The following is a 23,214-nucleotide window of genomic DNA, read 5'->3' on the forward strand; positions in this document are numbered from 1 at the left end:
CTTCGAAACTTCTATTTGTTGGTCAGCCGTCAGGTTCAACTAGTTGAATTTTAATGTATATCACGAACCATACATATAATATCACATAATGGTGTAAATCATACTTTACACTATAAATGTCATAGCGACATTCAAATCACATACATACTTTAATAAAATGGTTTATAAATAAATAGGAAAAAATAGGAGAGGGAAAAGGGAAGCAAAGAAAGATATTTTTTTTCCCCATTTTCTATCGATATATTCTGGCGAATTCTAAAATTGGTGTGTTATGAAATTCTGAAATCTGTGTTCTGGCAAAATCTGACTACGAAAAGTTGGATAATTATTTGGAACTTTGTGCTTATTCAAAGAATCTTTCTTATTCAAAATGGATGTTCCAATTTCTTTTTTTTTTTTTAAGGTTTTTATTTATTTATTCGACAGAGATAGAGACAGCCAGCGAGAGAGGGAACACAAGCAGGAGGAGTGGGAGAGGAAGAAGCAGGCTCATAGCGGAAGAGCCTGATGTGGGGCTCGATCCCATAACGCCGGGATCACGCCCTGAGCCGAAGGCAGACACTTAACCGCTGTGCCACCCAGGCACCCCGGATGTTCCAATTTCTGAAATGCTCTGAAAATTGGAGAATGGAAAGATAGTTTTTCTTGAAATAATCACTTTGTATACTTAATGAATTTTTATTATTTTATACATTATAATCTGAGAGAATACACATTCATTCTTCTGTATTTTGGCAGGGCAGAAGCGTCCTGTTGAACAAGTGGCAGGATAAATGACGGAAGATCGATATTGGTCTTAGGATCATGACAAAATTACCTTTAAAGAAAGAGATCTGTGTGTGCGGAGTAAGTGTGTTTGTGTGTATGATATATATATCATACGTATACACATATCATACACACACACACACATATATATATGAATTTTTTCCAGACAGTTCTAAGATACGTTAATTCTATTGACAGGAGAATAAAAAAAATTTTAAACACTCCGAAGTTCAGCTCCATGGAATAAAAAATATTTCTCCTCTCCCATAGTATTTCACAGAAGCAATGAAATGTTTCATCGACCTATCCAGTGGCTATCTAGAAGAGTTATGTACTTCTATTTTGGAAAGAAAAAAACCCACATAACTTGATTAAAAAACACAAAAATAAACTGCAGTGGAACTGAAAGCTTACTAGACGAGACAGCTCTGGCAACTTGGAGAGAACAGGCTCCTCTGAACTGATCACAAAAGATTCTCTTCTGGGATTATCATAAAAAGAGATGTGCAGTGAAAAGGGGGGTGTGGAAGGAAAGAACTTCTCAAAAGGAACAACCTGCCTCTACCAAAGACAAAATCTGACAAAAACTCATCTTAGGCTTCTGCATCAGAGACTGACAGTCTTCCAATATCTCCCTTCATAACAGACCCTCTGCCCTTCAGGTGTGAACCTGGCTCCCTAAACTGCAGACCCCGTTTCTCAGCTTCCTTTGCCTTGCTTTTAGGAGCAGCCAGTGAGAGTTAGTGAAAGTGGACGAATCTTCACCCCTTCCTGCCTTATCAGCTGGAATGTGGATGTGAAGTCTGGTGCCACCATGAGATAAACAGGGAAGCCACACACAGGAAAGCAACAGGATGGAACTAGTCTGGATCTCTCGCCTTGTTAAAAAGGGCCACACTGGGGGCGCCTGGGTGGCACAGCAGTTGAGCGTCTGCCTTCGGCTCAGGGCGTGTTCCCAGCGTTATGGGATCGAGCCCCACATCAGGCTCCTCCGCTGGGAGCCTGCTTCTTCCTCTCCCACTCCCCCTGCTTGTGTTCCCTCTCTCGCTGGCTGTCTCTCTCTCTGTCAAATAAATAAATAAAATCTTTAAAAAAAAAAAAGGGGGCCACACTGCCTCAAAATACCTCCCGATTTCTTGAATGGGGGAGAAAAACAGCCATCTATTTTATATAAGGAACTGTTGCTTCTTATTCAGTTACTTACACTCAAACCTGATCCCAGTTCTCATTCCCCACTGCACAGAACAGTCTACTTTTGTTTCTATTATTTGGGGATCCTCTCATTTGAGGTCATGTTTTCCTGAGCATAATATAAAATTTTTAAGAGAGTAATACTATGAACAACTCTCTTCCAACAGCCGCCACTAGTGAGCCTTGTGTAAGAATTCTGTAACAGTAGCAAAATAAGAGCTAAAAAAACATGTAAATAGGAAGTCCCTAAAATATTTTCCGCTACCTAAATATTACCACCCCAAAATATGCTTTTGTATGTCTGTTATAATACTATAGTAAAAATCAACAGTATAATAATTTATTTTGCTGGGGACTGAACTTGCTTGTTCAATTCCCAGAGTATTCCAGGGGAGTCAGAGCTTTAAGCTTCTTGGCTTGCCAATGGGACAGTCTCCTTTGCCTCCTAGGCTCTCACACGGTGTGTAGTTGCCACCTTTCTCATTTCTTTCTAAATGTACATTTTAAGCCAGTAGGATCTTTTTTGGGGGGGTGGAGGGGGCTTGAACTCATGACCTTGGGATCAAGACCTGAGCTGAGATCAAGAGTCAGACACTTAATCAACTGAGCCACCGAGGCACCCCGGAATTTCTGAATGAAAAACTGTTACAGGAGGCCTAGCAGCAGAAAAATTTTGGTAACTAAAAATGTAGGCCCGCAGGAGAGAAAAGACACGGTACACAAATTAGAAAGACAAATTAGAGTCATGGTATGGATGAGTTTTCAAATCACTGATAACTGGTTTTAAAATCACTGATAAAAATAATAGAAATTATATTTGAACAACAAAAGCAAAGTGAAAGTAAAAACATTAACATCCTATAAATACCTTCTCCTTGAGGCCATGACCCAGTATGTGTGTCAACTCTAGAATGCGTAAGGAGGTCAAAACTTTGCCAAATGCAGTAGCAGTTACAGAGAGTAGTCTACACAGGGTCTGGCAAATACAGCTCACTGGCCAAATCAGGCCACTGCCTGTTTTTGTATGGCTAACAAGCTAAAATGGGGTTTTATATTTTTAAATGGTTACATTTTAATGGCTATATTAATACCTACATAACAAAATACTCTCAATTGGCCTGCAAAAACTTTAACATTTACTACTGGATCTTTCATGGGGAAAAAATTGCCAATACTTGATCATGTCTTTCTAAGACTTAAGGACAGGACAAATAAATTCAAATCTGGGAAGCTTGTGAAGCTTCTCAGTACTGTAGTCAGTATGATGTTAAGAATAATCCCCAAAGAGGTGCCGGGGTGGCTGGTCTGTTAAGCACCCAACTCAAGATTTCAGCTCAGATCATGATATCATGGGTTGTGGGATGAAGCCCTGTACTGGGCTCCACGCACAATGGGGAGTCTGCTATAGAGTCTCTCTCACCCTCTTCCTCTCCCCACACTCGCATGCTCTCTTTCTCTCTCTCTCAGGTAGGTAGGTAGGTAGGTAAATAAATAAATAAATAAATAAATAAATAAACAAATAAATAAATCAAGAGAAAGAAAGAAAGAAAGAAAGAAAGAAAGAAAGAAAGAAAGAAAAGTCTCCACAGTTGGAAAAGTGAGGACTACGTGGAATCTGAACCACTGGTTAGCAATTAGCAAATAAATTTACTTAGAATTACATCTTATGATATTCTGTGAGATGTTAATAAGTGCTATTTGTGGTCAAAAATTAGGAAAACACTTACAGAAAGTTGAACAAATTATTGTTTTGTATGTGTGTGTTCATTTTGCTTTACTGTAAGACTTCTCGGAGCCTTAAAAAATCTCCTAGACAGAGAAATAGTATATACCAGTTCCTAAATTTATTTTACTTTACTTCTCTGATACCTATTAATAACTTACAGTATAGATACAATATAGTTTGGGAAATAGTTACCTCGTATGATACCAAAAGAAATTAGCTGGAGATTAAAAAAGTTAAATGCATAAGATACATCATAAAATCCAGAAGAGAACCAATTTAACTACCAAATCTCTTGTGGAGTTCGTACTCTCTTGGCTAAAGAAAAATGGAGTAAGTCATTAAGAAAAAGATTCACTGAAAACGTGACCATGAAAAATTAAAATATTTTTATGTCAAAACCAACAAAAATAGAGACAGCACATAAATATGATAAATGGTTGCATATATAATACATTAAAGAATTTATAGGACAATGGACATGAACAGGTTGCTAAGAGAAAACATAACAAGTAACTTGCTTGTGTGCCTGCACTAGTGACCCCCTTTGGCTGTTTTCTCAACTGAAATAAAAAATAAAAAAAAATTCAAACTTGGGTCATATGACAGCCTAGCTTAAAACTTTGCCCAGTTGCCCATGGCTCTTAGAATAAAGAGCAAACTCCTTAACATGGCTGACAGGAAGCAGATCGGGCAGCCTTATGCCTTCACTCTCCAGCTTCCTCTCTGCCCCCCCGCAGCCACACAGCTTCGGTATGGGACACTCCTTCTGCCAGGTCATTCTCTCCCTATTCCCACTCTTTTATCTTAGTTCACTTGCACATAGCCTTCAGTTCTCACACAGACTTTATCTTCTCAGAAGGGCCTTCTTCGACTGCAATTTCGTGGACTTAGATCAGATTCTCCTTTAAATAGTCTTGGCTATTTAAAGACACAGCCCTCACCTCCGGTTTTAACGGTACGAGTGTGGGAAACTGCATTAAAGCTGAACCCCCTGACTACCTGATAAATTCCACAAGGCCAGGGATCTTGACTGTCTTCTTCATCTTTGTACCCCCAGCACCCAGAAGAGTATCATAACAATTTTTAAAATACAAAGCAACAATAAAAAATACCTCTGCAAAAGGGTAAAAATACTATTTATTTTTGGGACAGTGAGACTATAGGTAATATTTTTCTTTTCCTACTTTTCTGCATTTGACATATTTTCTATAGTGCACGTTAATAAAAAGCAAAAGTTTATGAAGGACCCACATTTAAATAAGTAAATATAAGTGAAAATCAGGCTTTTAAAAAAATTGAGGGAATTGAAACTTGATCTTATGCAGAATTAATTCAAATAGAAAACTGAGCACATATTTATTGACAAGGAAAATGTTCCTGATGTACAGCTAACTGAAAAAATACACCATACAACAGTGTACCTGATATGAAACCATTTTATGGTTATATAAGCCATATAAACATTATATGATTATTTTATGATTTATGAAACCTTGACAAGTACTAGAATTTCATACACTACAACCTTTAACTGTGATTATCTCTGGATAGTGAAATTAAACGGTTATTTTTTTGCTTTTCTACATTTTTAATGTTTTCTGTTTGTATACATGTTAGGAAAAACTAATCTCTTTAAACAGTTACTTCTCATGCATTTACATTTTGGTTCAATTTGCAGTCCATTTTTAGGAATACATCTTTTTTTTTCAAGTAAGAAATGCCTTATATTAAACTACCTACTCCTTACTGTGTCATATCAATTATTTTCTAAAGTTTGTCTTATTAAAGCATACTTGATCTGAAGGTACTTCATATAAACTGGATTATTATACCAATATTTTTTAAAAGCTCATGGCACTGATAACATGGTATTACATGTTTAAGTAAATTATGCTAGCCTTTTTATCAATATCAATTTTCTGATATTGCAAGACTTCTAGATTCTATTGTTGTCATATGGGTTATCACCTACCCTTACATCCAGAAAACTTCCCCAAAAGTGATCATAATCTTAACTAAGAGAAGCAGAAAAACATTTTTGAAAAATTATTCTGCAGAACATTATTTTCCACTTATTCCAAATAGCACAAGGTTTGCAGGAAATGAAATGAAACCATGGTAACCAACTAAACCTATCATGAGCTATCAGATCAAAAGAACACACAGTACATTACACGTCAACGCCTACCAGCAGCATAATCTTTCCCCAGTTCTTTTTGATCCTTCTTCCTATACATGAAAAGAGCTTTCAACTAGTTTTTATCTTTTAAAAACGTGAAAGCCCCTTTACCAGTATCTACTGTGATTTTCTGACTTTACCCAGGAACTCTGGCTGAATTTACCTTTAGGAGTCAACCTAATGCTCGAGATTCAATTAAGAATTACTGGTTTTTTCCCCAATCATTAGCAAATTATATTTTTTACTTCAATGAATTTTATCATTTTTTTAAATACAGGAGCAATAGTTTCTTCAAACTAAATCTTCAGCACTGTAAAGATAAAAACACGTTCTCACAGGAATTTCTTCCTTAATAGAATTTTACCAGCCTTGCAAACTCAAAGCCACAATAAATTAAATCACAACTGCACACAATACAGAAGAGCCCCGTTTTGTCCTCTTGCCCACTCCATCACCAATCATCAATCCCAATCATAGGAACTGAAGCTAAATCCACAGAATCTAGCTCAATATTTTCTTAAACTACCAACCATCAGCAAAGACTAAATAAACAAGGTATTGATGGCTTTTGTCAGGCATTAACTGTTTACTACATAACCATTCTGCCAGACAGACAACAGGGCAAACCTCCGTAAAGACTAGAGATGATCTTTACTGCTACGGTTAGCCACTCTCTCATAGTGATCACTTGAAATATTTTCTTTTTTTTTACATAAAAATATATGTAACGTGCCACAAAATAAAATGTATACATGCCATAAAAATATGTGTATTTTATGCACAATGAACTTCTGAAAGGATAGGCACCTAATTGTGAACGACATCGTTTCTAAGGAGTGGAACTAGAAGAAGTATGTGGTGGAAAAGAAAGGTAATTTGGCATTATATAAACTTCTCTTATTTGAAAGAAAAAAAATTTAACCACATCCACATGTTGGTTTCATAATCATAATAGATGTAACAAATTACATAGATGCAAATATGCTATTATTTTTATAGATGACTACTGCTATTTTTCTTTATCCAAGCTTACTATAAAATTATTTTTATAAGCACAAATGATCACCAAATGATTTTATAATGAAACCTTAGCTTAAATAATTCAACTTCATATATACTTGATTTAGCTTTTCTCTTTTTTGGGGGGGGGAGGGGAAAGGTTAACCCTTAAGGATTAGAGTAAGTCTTATCCTAAAAGGCTTTATTTATTTTTTTAAAGATTTTATTTATTTATTTGACAGAGAGAGAGACAGCCAGCGAGAGAGGGAACACAAGCAGGGAGAGTGGGAGGAGAAGAAGAAGCAGGCTCCCCGCTGAGCAGGAGCCCAATGCAGGGCTCAATCCCAGGACCCTGGGATCATGCCCTGAGCCGAAGGCAGACACTTAACGACTGAGCCACCCAGGGGCCCCATATACTAAAAGGCTTTAAACAGGGTTCGTAGGTTTTATAAAAATGATAATGTGTTAACTTAAAAATCTTTATTAAAAAATTCACAAGCTAAGAGTAAATATTGTACAATATTTACCTTAGTGTACAATAGGACATCATAATTTCCAATGGGTGCCACAATATGAAAAAGCATTGGAAAATACTGAAAGATAATGCGCATAAACTATTTACCATAGGGTCGGCCTGACTCAGGAAATATTCAGTAATGTTAACTCTTATTATATTTATAAGACTGTTAAGTCCATTAATAAGATATTTATGTATGCCAAATCATTCGCGGGAAAGGAGGCACATTATCAACACATTCTGGGGCAGTAGCTGGTTACCAAGAAACAGATCTTAAATTAAGAGAACCTGGAAGGTTTTCTACTGCACCTTAGAGTAGATGTGTAAGTCTGATTCCAATTTCCCTTTACAAAGCAGATTATCAGAGTCCGAGTTACCGCTCTCATATCAAAGTTCCTGTCAATAAGCCCTAAGATGTACTTAAAATTCAACTCCATCCTCAATGAAATGCTCAGTGGAATTTGCCTTATGTTGTGCCCTAAGAATACAAAAACCAAAAATATATTGAAATCAGCTTTTTTGATTTCTCTACCTTCTGTTTTAAATCCATTGCAATGTATGCATACTTTCGAGATGGAACTGAAGCTTAAATAGACAGTATACAAGTGAATAAAAACCATACTGAGCATAAAAACATGACAAATGAAGTCAAAACCACAATGTGGTACCACTTTACACCCATTAGGATGTCACACCTACTGTTTAAATCAAAGACATAATAACAAATGTTGGCAAGGAGTGGAGAAATTGGAACCCTCATACATCACTGGTGGGATTGTAAAATGGTAAGACTACTTCGGAAAAAAATTTGGCAGTTCTTCAAAATGTTAAACATAGAGCCACAATATGATCCAGCAATTTCACTCCTAGGTATGTACCCAAGGGAAATAAAAACATACGTCTACACAAAAACTTGTACACAGTATTATCATACTAGCATATTTATAGCAACGTTATTCATAATAGCCCAAAGTGGAAACAACTCAAATGTTCATCAACTGAGGAGTACAGAAACAAAATACAGTATTATTCAAATATTATACATTAATAAAAAGGAATAAAATAGTGATACATGTGACAACACGGGTGAACCTTGAAAACATGCTAAGGGAAAGAAGTCAGTCACAAAAAAAACACATATTACATATGATTCCATTTTTATGAAACGTCCATGATGTATAAATCTAGAGAGACAAAAGTAGGCCAATGGTTCCCCGAGGCTGGAAGGGTTGGGAATAAGTAAGAAGTGACTGTAAATGGGTATGGAGTTTCTTTTTAGGGTGATTAAATGTTCTAAAATTGATAACTGTGAATGCATCAAAACCCATTGAATTGTACAGTTTAAATGGCTGATTTTGTATGCTAATTATAATTTAAAAAATGGTTTCTTAAAAAAGAGTAAGATACAATAACATGCAAAGCCAAGCGTGTGAATAAAGCTGGGGGGGAAAGTTGCAATTTTGTAATATACAGAAACTGAGTGGTTGCTATACGTAGAAGTTTCAAAATACTCTTTGGACAAGAGGTAAATCTTTTTCAATCCAAGAAAAAAAAGTTTAAAAACCCAGAAGACAGGAAGAAAACAAATCAGTTCATCAATTAGCCCTTAACTTTTTTTCTCTCTCTAATACTTTAGCAAGAAGTCTTTTAGGCTCATTTATCAAAAAGGGGTGTGAATGGGACGCCTGGGTGGCTCAGTCGGTTAAGTATCTGCCTTCAGCTCAGGTCATGATCCCTGTGTCCTGGGATTGAGTCCTGCATCCAGTTCCTTGCTCAGTGGGGAGCCTGCTTCTCCCTCTGCCTGCTGCTCCCCCTGTTTGTGCTTACGCTCTCTCTCTCTGACAAATAAATAAAATCTTTAAAAAAGGCGGGGGATGTGAAAAAGAGAAAAAAAAGTGGGGAGGGAATCTATCTGAACTCAGCAAACAGAAGAAACCTGGTAGATTTTTTTCCCCCTTCTTTCCCCTTCTTTGCTCTCAGCATTTAATTCTAATTTGTTGACTGAAAATGAGAAATAATATCAAAGGCTCTTAATACTCAACCTATATATTTAAAGTTTTCTCTCCTTGTAGACAGCTCACTTGAAAAACCATTCATCAGAGTGCCTGGTGTGCATGGAGTCCGGAAAAACAGAAAGTGAGTTAATCAAATGTTTAATGGAACATCTCTCAAAGAGTGCTCCACAGAGGGATTTCATGAAAAGGATTAATCAAATGAGCTTGTGAAATGCAGTGTAGTTTTTAAACAACACTCACGGGCTCTGAGAAGTACTGCAGGAAAGAAATCCAACCAATTCTATTTTATGGCAGGACACTCACAGGGTTCCTCAAATTCACCTCTATACTAGAGACAGTGCTGCCAATGTTGGCCAAGACGCCCCTGTTTCACAGACCCAGAACTCTAGAACACTGTCTCCTGTGACTTCCTTTTCTATTGCCCCCAATACTGACCAATTCTTCTTCTAACCAATTATTTAAATAAGTTGATACATTCCATTTAGAGTGAAATCTTCAGAGATTTGGGAGTTATTACCCTCCATTTTGACCCAAGGTTGTAACTAGTGCCTTTGATTCTTCCCAAAATGAAAATCACACTATTGAATTTTTTGTGGGTGATTATAAAAATGATACACATGCGGGGCGCCTGCGTGGCACAGCGGTTGAGCGTCTGCCTTCGGCTCAGGGCGTGATCCCGGCGTTATGGGATCGAGCCCCACATCGGGGTCCTCTGCTATGAGCCTGCTTCTTCCTCTCCCACTCCCCCTGCTTGTGTTCCCTCTCTCGCTGGCTGTCTCTATCCTGTCGAAAAAATAAATAAAATCTTAAAAAAAAAAAAAAATGATACACATGCATTGAAAAAAAAAAATCAGGCAACTCAGAAAGATTCTCTTAAACATCTCTCTGCTTACATATACACCCAATAGATAAATAATTTTATGTAGTGTAAGTACATAAGTATAATAGTAGTATACTATTCAGCATACTTATACATAAGTATGTATAGTAGTATACTAGCTTATACTAGTAGTATAAGCTACTAGTAGTATACTAGTATACAGTGTCCTATATAATGAATTTTATTCTTCAGATTAACATAGACCAATACATATTTCAAAATTTATTGAATAAGAAATAAGATATATTTTTTTATTTTTAAAAAATTTTTTATTTAAGTAATCTCTATCCCCAACGTGGGGCTTGAACTCATGATCCCGAGATCAAGAGTTGCATGCTGTTCAAACTGAGCCAGCCAGGTACCCCAATAAAATATATTTTTAAAAAAATATATAATAAATATGTCCAAACATATTTACAATATGCTTTCTCAGTCTTTAAATTCTCATTTGTTCTCCATTATCTAAAATTTTCCTAAATAATTCTTATCTTAATGGTCAGCACAAAACTAACAGGAAAGTGCTAAGCACCGTGGGTATAAAGCATTCTCTAGAATATCCAGATACAGAATTTAGGTATTATCAAGACTCTTGCACATACGTCATCTTGCTCTTCTCCCAATTTAGAGAAGCTAAAATGAGTCAGCCTCAAAAGAAATGTCTTTGGAGTTGCCAAATCTGTAGTTAACATTTCTCTTCATCATGAGCCCTTCAAAATCTATTAAGATATCTAGAAACCCTTTTAAAGGTTACTTTTCAGCAGACAAAGGAAAACCACTTACTAATTACCTAAATAATTCTGGAAACTTAGGTTCCACTACCCTTACCCTTTCCACTCATTATTCTTTATTGCTTTCACAATGATCCTTCCAAGTTACAAATGTAATCATCACCCTCTTCTATTAAAAGTTTTCAGTGACTGGGGCGCCTGGGTGGCGCAGCGGTTAAGCGTCTGCCTTCGGCTCAGGGTGTGATCCCGGCGTTATGGGATCGAGCCCCACATCAGGCTCCTCCACTATGAGCCTGCTTCTTCCTCTCCCACTCCCCCTGCTTGTGTTCCCTCTCTCGCTGGCTGTCTCTATCTCTGTCGAATAAATAAATTTAAAAAATCTTAAAAAAAAAAGTTTTCAGTGACTCCCATTTCCTACAGATAAAGTCCAAATTCTTAAGGATGAAATACCAGGCTTTCCTGGCACACTGACTGTTAAAACTTCCTGCACCCCCAAGCCCCAGCAGCCTGCCATACACCAGATGTTCCACTCTGTTCTATATATTCCTTCCTTGGCTGTTTCTTCCCCAAGTGCTTGTTTTTCATCACATCCTATTCTTCTACCTGGCAAACCCCTAGTCTACCTTTAAGAGCTGACTTAAACATCGTTTTTCCTGACCCATGTAGATAGTACTGGCAGAATAGAGAAGCTCCATAAACGCTACTATTTCTGATGAGGCAGTTATCTGAGGGATTAACTGCCCAATTTAACAGTGAAGACCAAGCTCCTGACTTCGACAAAAGGCCTTGACACATTTATAACACACCAGGGATAAATATTTTAAGGTATATATTAGTCAAAGTACAATGGATTTCACTGTGCTAAAATCAGTAACATAATTAGGTTTTCCAATCACCTTCAAAATACTGAATTATTTTAAAGTCAGTTTAGAAAATACTTTAAATCAAGTTTGAAAAAATTATAGGCAAAAGAACATCAAAACAGAATTTATAAAACTCTGGCCTCATATACAACTTTCTTTGGAGCTAATACCAGATTTTCTATTTATCAAAGCTAAAATTGGGTATACTACTTTAATCAGACGTTGATCAGGACTAAAAGATTTGAAGAATTATACCATAGATGGATCCTCACTGTTGAACAAGGAAACTATTTTAATGAATAGCCACTATGTTATACTATGTACTTGTTATCCATTTCTCTCTCCTCACTCAACCTGCTTCCCTCTTTAAAACAGGAAAAGAAAACCAGATTTTGTTTGTTTGTCCAGACTCCCTCTCAAGCCTTATCTTCCAGAAGAAACTGACGCCATCTCCCAGCTCTAGAGCCATATGCTGGTTAGACAAGCAATCAGTACATGCATTTCCCTGCAGATTGTTATTGGCTCAGGGGTGGGAATGGGAGAGCTGCGGAGGCCTGGTCAACTTGAAAGGAAGGAGGCATGAGAAAGGAGAGGTTCCCTTGTACTCTATGGCCAGGCATAAACAACGAAGCATAGACTCTGATTGCCCCCGGCAGCCACTTCTTGACTACAAGAAAAGCCAGCCTTAGACCGGAGCTGATGCTGTGAGTGGCCATGAATAGAAACAAGATAACAAGTCCTTGATAACATCACTAGGGTACTGACTATCCACGTTAATTGCATTTCCAAATTTCTCATTATGTGAGGTATTTCCTTAAGTAATTTGTTTGAGCCAACAGAGTTTGCCTATTTTGAATATTAGATAATACTTGCAGCTGAACTAATCTCAATTGATAGAGAATTTGATTCTTAAAAAAAGGATTCTGCTAATTACAGACTTTTAAAAGGTCTCTTTTGCAAACTAATGGGATTATAATCCCCACTTTACACCTAGGAAACTAAAGCTCAGAGAGGTTAAATATATATAATAAGGTCAGGCAACCAGAACTCCTGTTTGTCAGGCTCTAAGCCACTACAGCTATTTCCAAAGTTCCACAGTGAGAGTAGGTAATCGCAATTATATTTTGTGACAGATGTTTTAAAAAATCTCAATTCCTGATTCCCTCTGAACTTCTTCTCTTTCAACCTATATGTTAACGCCTGTGTGGTGCAGTCAGTTAAGCATCCAACTCTTGGTTTCAGCTCAGGTCCTGATCTCAGGATTGTGAGATCGAGCCCTGAGTTGGGCTCCATAATCAGCAAGGCGTCTACTTGGGATTCTCCCTCTGCCCCTCCCCCTGCTTGCTCATGTGCTCGCTCTCTCTCTAAAATAAATCTTTTAAAAAAAATGTTTCTTCTTCCAGCTTTCTTTTCTAGTTTCAGTAAAATACATACTTATGATTACATTTTTCTTGTCATTAAAAATGAACAAATTTAGCAGATCAGACCACTGAGAAAAAGGGATATTTTTATATCAAAGGGAACCAATGTTATCAAAGAGCACAATAAATCAAAGTAATGTATAACTTTAGTCCTGATGCCATATTAAATGTGCAACATCAGTATAAAGAGGTGTTTAAATATTTCCAAGAAAATTCTTGGATGGAATCCAAGCAAGCATGTCCCACATTAAACAAATAGCTTAGGAAAATAATAGTGAAATCCTAGAGTTGAGCTATGATTCCACCTATTAGCACACTTAAGGCAGAAAAAGTAAACAGCTACTGAAGATCACAATGTTATTTACACATTTGTTCAGACAGTAAAGGCTTTTTTGCATTCACATCAACTCCATAAAAATATGAATTTTTCAGATAAATATCGTGAAAAAACTAGTTTTGAATGTGTTATGATTAGACCTACATGCAGAAATTGTTTAGACTCTTATCAGGTATAACAGTGGCAATGAGAAAATGGATTAACAAATATTTAAAAGATCATTTCATATGAACACTTATATTAGCTCTTCACTGGTCTTTTCACCTTATTTCACTATTTCCAAAAATTCAAGGTACGGTGCTTAGGTAACTCTATCAGTTATTTACAGTACACAACTGTTTTGATAGGTCAGTGTTCAAGAAAATACAGGAAAAGATGAAGAATTTCATCAGAGAATTAGAATCTAAGAAAAGAAAGAAAGAAAGAAAATTCTGTACCTAAGTAGCACAAAATATGAAACCAGGAACTCAGTGGCTGGGTTTAACAGAAGATCAAAAATAGCAGAATACAGAAATAGTGAACTGAAAGATAGATTAACAGAAAATGTCCAAACCAAGGTTCAGAGAGATAAAAGTTGGAAAGTTAGGCCAGAGAGGAAAAAATTTAGAAAAGTCAGAAAGTAATTTATCCTGCATAAGCCTGCAGTTAGAGGAATACTAATGGAGTTTTTCAAGTGAAGGGAAAATAATTCCAAGAAAATGCAGAATTACAGGAAAGAATGAAGAACAATGAGCGGCTAAATATATGAGCAAATATAGACAAATACTGACTTTTCTGTATAAACAATAACAATAAATGATATTGTGAAGTTTAAGATATGTGGAAATAAAATATCTGAAAATAACAAGACAAAAAAGTAGGAAGGAGGGAGATGGAATTTAGAGTGTTCTAAGATTCTACCATTGGGAAAACAATGGCAACAATCATTTATATTAAATATAAGTGAGTCAAGGACACGTTTTAACCTCTAGTTTAACCATTAAAAGAACAGTAAAAGAATGTATAACTCAAGTTAAGTGGGAGAAAAAATTGAATACAAAATTGACTTGTAAAATAAGTCAACAAAGAAAAAGAAACATAAAACAGGAGAGTTATACAGAAAATAAGATAGTATTTAAACCAAAATATATCAGTAATTGCATTAAATGTAAATAGATTATATACTTTAGCTAAAATTAAAAAAGGATAAGTCACAAACTTGAAGGAGACAATTCCATTCCTATATAACCAAATGATTAGTATCCAGAATAAGTGACTTTCATGAATCAACAAGAAAATGCCAGGGCAAGGAATCTGAATGCAAATTTCACAGAACAAGAAATGTGAATAGTAAATCAACATGAAAAGATGCTCAACCTCATTTGGAATCAGAGACATTCAAATTAATCAGCAGACACCATCAGACTGACATAATGTCTGATAGTATTAAGTGAAAACAAAAAGGAAACCAACAGGAATTCTTATACAGTGTTGTGGAATAAACAGTGTAACTACTTTGGAAAAAAACTGTCATTATCTAATAAAGCAAAAGGAGCAAGTTTACATCTAAGTAAATATTCTAGAGAAAATCTTAGTGTATACCAGGAGATATTTACAAGATTATTATACATGGCAGGACTTTTTTAACAGCACCAACCTAGAAACCAGCCACATGTCCATCAGTAATAGGATGGATAAATAAAGCATACTATATTTATTTAGTGGATATAGCAGTGAAAATTACAGCCATGTTCTACAGTATGGAAAAATCTCAGGAATATAATGTGGAGTGAAAAAAACTGAATAATACATTCTACATATCCTATTTATCTGAAGTTCAAAAATGAACAAATCAAAACAATGTATTATGTAGGGATACAAACATATATAACCCCATAAAGAAAAGTAAGAGAAAGATAATCAGGATAGGTTAGCCAGGGTGAGGGACAGGAGGAAGAAGGAAGGATTAGGGGAGGTATATACAGTATAAACAAAATAGCAATGGCTATTTCTTAAAACACAGGTTGAGCACGTAAGAGTTATATTAACATGTTATTTAATAATTTTCATATTTCTTGTAAGTATTGCTTTGTATATTCTTAACATTTAATAAAAAGGACAATATAAAACATGCACTAGTCCTCCCCCTTTTCATCTGTCACTCTATGTAACACTGAACCTAATTTCTTTCTTCTAGTGAGAAAAATTATATAATGACAAAGTATTTTTAAAGAATTAGTTCTAAACTATGAAAAATGTTTTCAAAACCAAACTCCTTCGATGATCTTAGGTTTTTATAACTGATACTTACAGTCTCTCATTAAACTATAACTAATCCAAACATCGTCAAAATCAATGCACAAAAAATCCCAAAGTCACTGAAGTACTTCACGCTTCATGACGTATAACCTAGTGCTCGGGCTGCCATTTTATCTTCAACTACACATTCCAACCATGTGGATGCCTGTCTGTATGCTTCCATTGTATAAAAAACTTCCACTGAGGAACAATCATTTTTCTTGAACTGAGTGGTCAATGTGAGCAAAGGCAGAAAAGCCAGAAAAACCTGGCCTGAAATTCAGGCTGAGATCAGGGACAGGAGAAGAGGCTGCTCAAGAGGAAAGTAAGATGTTAACTACAGACGACCTCCCATGCTCCAAAGCAACTTATATTGTTAAAAAAAAAACTTAAACAATCTGAACACCAAAAAAATATTTGATATGGGATAGAGTGTCTGATATGATGTGAGGTGAAGGCCTCTAAAGGCAGTAGTGCCAGGGCTTACAAACATCTTCAAGTAGAACTAAGAGAAAAAAGAAGAGTGGGGTCTTGGTTTCAGTCTTGTGGACTGACGAAATAATAGTGTCATCAGCTAATAGAGGGAATAGAGATGTTACAGTATGTTTGGGAGGAAAACTGATGAGTTCAGTTTGGGACATTATGAGACTGAGATGCCAGTGGAGCAACCTGACTTCAAGGACTTGTTCCAACATTAGGGCCTATGGTTAACACAGTAAATACAGAACGAATACTGACGGCTATAAATGATGAAACTGGCTCCCCCAAACAGATCACGTATTATGCTGGAAACAAAACAAACTGATGCGAACTGGGAGAATCATCAGTTGAAATGGGGAGTATCAGACATATCAGTATGACTTCTTCTCATATTCTCCTTAACACTTCCCTGCTACACATCTAGTTCAAACAAGGCAGATCATATTGCAGCATATAAATTACTCATAATGTGTATTCACAAACTCCCTACTTCCACTACAGCCCCTTTTACTCATTACTATTTATTTTCGTGTACAATTTTATGGTCATTTTCAATAACAAAAGGAAAGCTGTGTGTTTCCTCCAGACATATGAATTGAAAACATTCCTGTAAATCTCATGTTCATCTATTCTCCGATTTCCTGGACTGAAGTGGATGGGAAGTAATTATAAAATTACAGTGTACGAATACAGTCACTATATTCCTACAGTTCCTACAGGAGGAAAAGCTTAGGAGCTTTGGGTGCTACTTTTCTCCATACTAAACCTTTGGCCCTAGAGTGTGCATTAATGTCATTCAAGTGAAAAGTGAGTGACAGCCACGCTAGAAGCTGAGTGGCATGATGGTATAATGAAAAGTACCTGAACCTTGCAATGAGGCAACCCTGAGCTCAAATTCAGTTCTGTAATTTACTAGGTGATCTCAGGAGTTAGGGCAGATGGCGATAAAGGGGAAAGGAAGAGAATGTTGTGCAGATATCTGTCTCTCCCTCACCCCACTTTCCTCTTCGTTATTCTGGTCCATAGGTCTTCACGTGTATGCTCGTTTACCTCAGACACACAGATGACCAGACTATTTAGAAATGGGGTATTGCAGAATCCTAGAATTACAAAATGTTTGGTGTAGAAAGAGGAAAGAATTGACTTCAGGGAATTCTGTGATTTACACTGAACCTGCCTTTAGTTCATTTGATGGCAAAATGAGTGAGCATTTGAATTCCCAGCCCAGAATCTTTTCCCCTGTATACCATAATTTAAACCTGAAAAACAACATAATTAAATAATTGAAGCAGGATTTACACTTTATAATTTGCCATAAAAAGCAAATTTCCATGCTTGCAACAAGGTTTATTCTCCAAGTACACAACTGATTCAGACTTCAGTAGAAAACAGTACTGGATTACATCATCCTTTTCGTCAAGAAGATTAAGTCTTGTGGATGGGATTAAGAGCCGTCCCCGCTCACTCAAACAGGCATAGGTGATTGGAGAAGGAGTTCGACACGGTCACATCAGAGCAACAACATGATCTTCCTGTTCTCTCATTGTGGCTACCAACAGAAATTGCCATGTCTTTGAATTCCTTCTTAGGAAGTTTCTACTTTTTAAATCTTTTCCAAAGATGAATGAATGCACAAAGACAATTAATTATACCAAGCCTTCGGAGAGGCAGCAATGGAGAGTGACTAAGAACACAGACTCTGAAGCCAGATTATCTGCGTTCAAATATCAGCTACACAAATTATAAATGTATGACCTTGGCCGAGTTACTCAACCTCTAGGTTCTCGGTTTCCTTCTCTGTAAAGTGGAGATAGTAACAGTACATACGTCCTGGAGTTGCTGAGAAGATTAAATAAGGTTCGAGGCTTGGCATGAAGTAAGCCCAATGGATAAGCATGCTGTTGTACTCCTGTGCTGTTATTATTGCAGGGCTAACGGGAATATTTGTTTCTGGGCACTGTACTATAAGCTAAGAACAGCCAAAATACTAGGCAAAGTTGAGTTGACAGGAAAGAGCCAAGAGCTCCCAAGAAAAGCTGCTTCAATCAAAAGCCAACCTAAGAGAAATGACATTGGCTTTAATTTTATGAGTTACAAAGATCTTTTCTCTTAGTGTCTTTCCTTATTCAAGAAATAGATGGAGGCTGACACGGCAGGACAGACGGGAGAGAACTGGTAAGACGGGAGAGAAGAAAGCAGCTACGATAAAAACGCTTTAAAAGTTTTTCAGTTCTTAATTACTGAGTGCTACCATTCATGAGGAATTTTTTAAGGGTCTCGAAGCTATTAAAATGGTAATTAGGTCCCAAGAAAACAAGAACCAATTCAATTACATGCTGGATGCTTTTAAAATTTAAAGCCCTCTATTAAGAGGGTTTTAAATGAAGCACAGTTATAATTACAGGTCCATGACCAACCTTAGAGCCAAAGTGTAGGTTCCTGGCTGCCGCTGGCTCTCACGGATAAGGTAACTCCCCTCAGCCACACTCAAGAGCTGGTCTGCTTCCTCTCGGGAGATCATGCCGTGAAACCTAAGAAAAAAGTCAATTCAGAAACTGAGTGCTTTCTACCTTTTTCAGTAGAGCAAGATAAAACAAAAGCCTCCACCCTCTCCTGTTCTTTCCCAGACAAAGTACTGCCATATAATCGAAGGGGTGCTGTTGGGTTTAACGCTGCTTGTGTTTCTCTGGGCCTGGCCCCTGGCCAGCTTCTCTGTGGTAACAAGAACGGCACCAGAGGAGCTCTCCAATCCATTTAACAATTGTGAAATCAAAATTCACATCCATCTAAGGGAAGATCAACCACCTCTCTCAAGAGGACAATTCCCTTCTTATGTAGCTGTCTGACCATATGGACATACTAAAAAATATACAGCAGTGTGTCCCAGTCCTTCCTCACACTAGTGGCACTGCTCCAGAACTCTGGCTCACAGTCTAAGCTGGCAATTTTCCAGGACCCTGGGTTGCCCTTAATTGGCATGATTGCCCAATAATGTGCATAATCTGCATCACTGGATACTCAAGCCAAAAGCAAACAACAGTAATACTTGCTTTCACTCCCTGCTAAAACCCTAGTTTTGATTAACAGGGAAAAAGGCATGAAGAAGAAAAAACATAAATAACACATTCTTTACACAAAAACAGCAGATTCATCTATAGCATTCTGACATGAAACACTGAAAAAGAAAAAAGAAGTCAGTGGTGATTGATGATTACTATTAAAAAGAAAAAAACCATCTTATATTTGTATGGTGATTTACAATTAAAATTTACAAAGAACTTACACATCTATATGTCCTTTCAGTAATTCCAGGATAACTGAATTGAGGGATTGCTCAAGTGAAACTCTGTGGTTTTTACTGGTATGAAAAAACAACAGTCACTTGACTTTGGAATGATATATTTAAAAGGCCATGAAGCGGCACCTTAATAATTTAGGGATTTTACTAGGGGGCAAGTGGCAAGTTTTGGGAATTTTTCTCATGAGGATGATTCAGTCTTTCTCAATTTAAGTCTTAAAACAGCTCATGGTATGTATGTTCAAATCATGACGATCAGAACATCTAGGTTTAAAAGTGGACTCTGGGGGCACCTGGGTAGCGCAGGCGTTAAGCGTCTGCCTTCGGCTCAGGGCGTGATCCCGGCGTTCCGGGATCGAGCCCCACATCAGGCTCCTCCGCTATGAGCCTGCTTCTTCCTCTCCTACTCCCCCTGCCTGTGTTCCCTCTCGCTGGCTGTCTCTCTGTCACATAAATAAATAAAATCTTTAAAAAAAAAGAAAAGTGGACTCTGGGAATTTCTTATCTCAATATATTTCTCAGTCTTTCAGAACCAGATCCACTGGACTCTGCTAGAGGCAAGAAGAGAGTAACCTACCCGAGGTGGTAACACATACCATTAGATGAGCATATTGGCATATTGTTTTAAGTTTACATGACATGAGTTAATAAAGTTAGTAAAATTTAATATTTCTTTGTTTTTAAAAACTCAATTAATTTAAAAGAAAATCACATTCAAGGATACAAACTTTGGGACAGAACTTGACAAGGCTATTTAAAGAACTGTAAAAGTGTTCATACCGTTTAAACCAAAATTTCCACCCCAGAAAAAGCTTTATGCACCAGGATGTTTCTGATGGTAATATTTTTAATAATATAGTTTAGAAGCAAACTAAATGCCAAAAGCAGCAAAGTGATTAAATTATGGTACAACCATAAAAACATCAGTGGCTCCCCGCCAACTCATTCGTGCCTATGTTCTATTTACAAAAGTCTTGAAAACTTAAACAGAACGTAAAAAATTTTTAAATACTTAGTTATATACAACATTGTATATCTGATATGATCTTAAGTCTTGAAAAACAGATGATTTTATTCCAGGAATGATGGGATTATAGGTGATTTTTATTCTTTTTTCCAAAGGGCTATATTTCTTTAATAATCAGAAAAATTAAGCATTTAAAAATTATTACAACATTTTTCATAAAATAGAAAAATGTTCATTATTAATATTAAATGGAAAAATCAGTCTATAAAATTATGCGTATAATTTCTCAATTTTGTTAAACCGTTAGGAAAACAGATCCTCAGAAGGTAATACTTCAGACTGTTAACACTAGCTATTTCTGCACAGCATAAATTTACTTACAGAAAATCTGGAAAATAAAGAGAAGTATAAAAGTACAATGAACCACCCTACCCTGCTGTATGTATCTACGTGAATATACATTGATATGCTTAGTATACACACACAAATGTATATATACACAAATATATACATTTTCCTCATACACCTCTAGGATTATTTACTTATATGAACTGCATCTTTCTTTTAACATCATTCCATATATACATTTTTCCAAGCTATTTTCTTCTCTATACTTGTCTTTATTTTCCATATTTTCACCAATTAGAAAAATTATATTTGTAATCAAAAAAAATAATTTAACTCATTCAAACTTGAATACCTCCTTCATCTTGCTTTTATTTTTAGCAAAATCTCTTACATATTCCAATCTATAAAATGTTTTCTCATAATCCATACTTACTCTCTTCCATAATACTTTGGTCTGTTTTCTACCTATTTGGGAAGAAAAAAAAAAAGATATTTGTGAATATGCAAATGTTCAAAATCTAACAACATTTTGTATATGTGGCAAATTAAAACATATATTAAGAAAAAGAATAAGATTCGAAAAATCATAGTCTGGAGTCCCAGTTCTATCAGCAGGTTAATCATGCCATTCGGACTTGTTATTTCATCTTTCAGATCTATTTCTTATCTAAAAAGAGCTGTGTATGTAAAAAGAGTTGGATTAAATTTAATCTTTCATTTCTAGGATTTTACGAATCTGAAAAAATATTTACATCACTTTATCCAAAAAGTAAAATAAAACATCAAAAACTTAAGGCCACAATTGTGTCAGAACAGACTGTGGCTTTCTCTTCCTTCTTGTTACTCTGTATTTTCCATTCTGTTCACACCTCAAGATAATCTTGCCTTTTCTTCTCCCATCAGTCCCCCTCACCAGAGTTTATCCCTCTCCTCCCCACAGAGTTACACAGCAGGTGTACTGGCTGTGGTTAAAGAAAGGCCCTGAAGAAAAGATTCTAAAGAATTTGTACTGGAGTAGACTGAAAGAGAATATTGGCCCATTCATTCAAGAAACATTAACCAAATGTCAAACACGTGATAGGCACTGTCCTACCTAGAAGGGGACATAGCGCTATAATAAGACAAAAACTGTCATTACACTTTTGAAACTTAGAGACAGATAAGAAGTTATAAGAAGAAAAAAAAGGAAAATAGAAAGTAGTAATAAGTGCTATAATAAAAATAAGAATGGGTAATGTAAAAGGGAGGGCTAATGAGGTATTTAACTTGGGTGGTCAGGAAAGGTCTCCTTGAGACGGTGACATTTCAACTGGGTTCTGAATGACCTGAATAGATATTTTTCCAAGAAGACATACAGACGGCAAACAGACACATAAAAAGATGCTTGACATCACTAATTATCAGGGAAATGCAAATCGGAACCACAATAAGATTTATTACCTTATACCTGTTAGATTGGCTAGACTAAGAAACAATAAGTTTTGGTGAAGATGTGGAGAAAAAGGAAACCTCGTACACTGTTAGTGGGAACGCAAACTGGTGAAGCCACTGTGGAAAACAGTATGGAGGGTCCTCAAAAAATTAAAAATAGAGGGGCACCTGGCTGGCCCAGTCAGTACAGCATGTGACTCTCCATCTTGGGGTCATGAGTTTAAGTCCCATGTTGGGCATAGAGCTTACTTTTTTAAAAAATTAAAAATTGAAATACCATAAGATCCAGTAATTCCCTACGAGGTATTTACCCAAAGAAAACGAAAAACACTAATTCAAAAAGATATATGCACCCCTATGTTTATCGCGTGTTATTTACAATAGCCAAACTATGGAAGTAGTCCAAGCGTCCACTGATGGATGAATGGATAAAGAAGATAAGGATAAAGGATAAAGAATATGAGGATAAAGAAGTTTGTATACACAAACACACACACACACACACAATGGATAACTACTCAGTCATAAAAAAGAATGAGATCTTGACATTTGCAATAACATGAAGATATTATGCAATGTGAAATAAGTTGGATAGAGAAAGAAAAACACCATATGATTTCACTTATAAGTGGAATCTAAAATACAAAATGAACAGACTATCAAAATACAGAGAACAAATTCCTGGTTGCCAGAGGGGAGCAAAGGGAGGGGGGATGGGTGAAATAGATAAAGGGGATTAAGAGGTACAAAATTCCACTTATAAAATAAGTCATGGAAATAAAAGTACAG

The 23,214-nt window shown here is 36.3% G+C and overlaps 1 protein-coding gene across 12 annotated transcripts in view; it reads right to left on the reverse strand.

The window, feature by feature from the left end:
* CHN1 (chimerin 1) overlaps positions 1-23,214 on the reverse strand; it is a 221,635-nt gene that overhangs the window by 103,903 nt on the left and 94,518 nt on the right. For 7 of the 12 annotated variants that reach the window (XM_057318747.1, XM_057318748.1, XM_057318753.1 and 4 more), the window contains 3 exons: positions 21,428-21,455; positions 19,515-19,556; positions 18,799-18,912 (listed from right to left, as the gene is read on the reverse strand). In XM_057318747.1, the coding sequence (XP_057174730.1) occupies positions 18,799-18,912; positions 19,515-19,556; positions 21,428-21,455 (184 nt within the window). Of the gene's footprint in view, positions 1-18,798; positions 18,913-19,514; positions 19,557-21,427; positions 21,460-23,214 lie in introns of those variants that run through there. The other 5 variants (XM_057318752.1, XM_057318751.1, XM_057318750.1 and 2 more) reach the window with 3 other exon arrangements.

The sequence above is a fragment of the Ursus arctos genome, unplaced genomic scaffold (assembly GCF_023065955.2).
Source record: "Ursus arctos isolate Adak ecotype North America unplaced genomic scaffold, UrsArc2.0 scaffold_1, whole genome shotgun sequence".
Taxonomy (NCBI): domain Eukaryota; kingdom Metazoa; phylum Chordata; class Mammalia; order Carnivora; family Ursidae; genus Ursus; species Ursus arctos.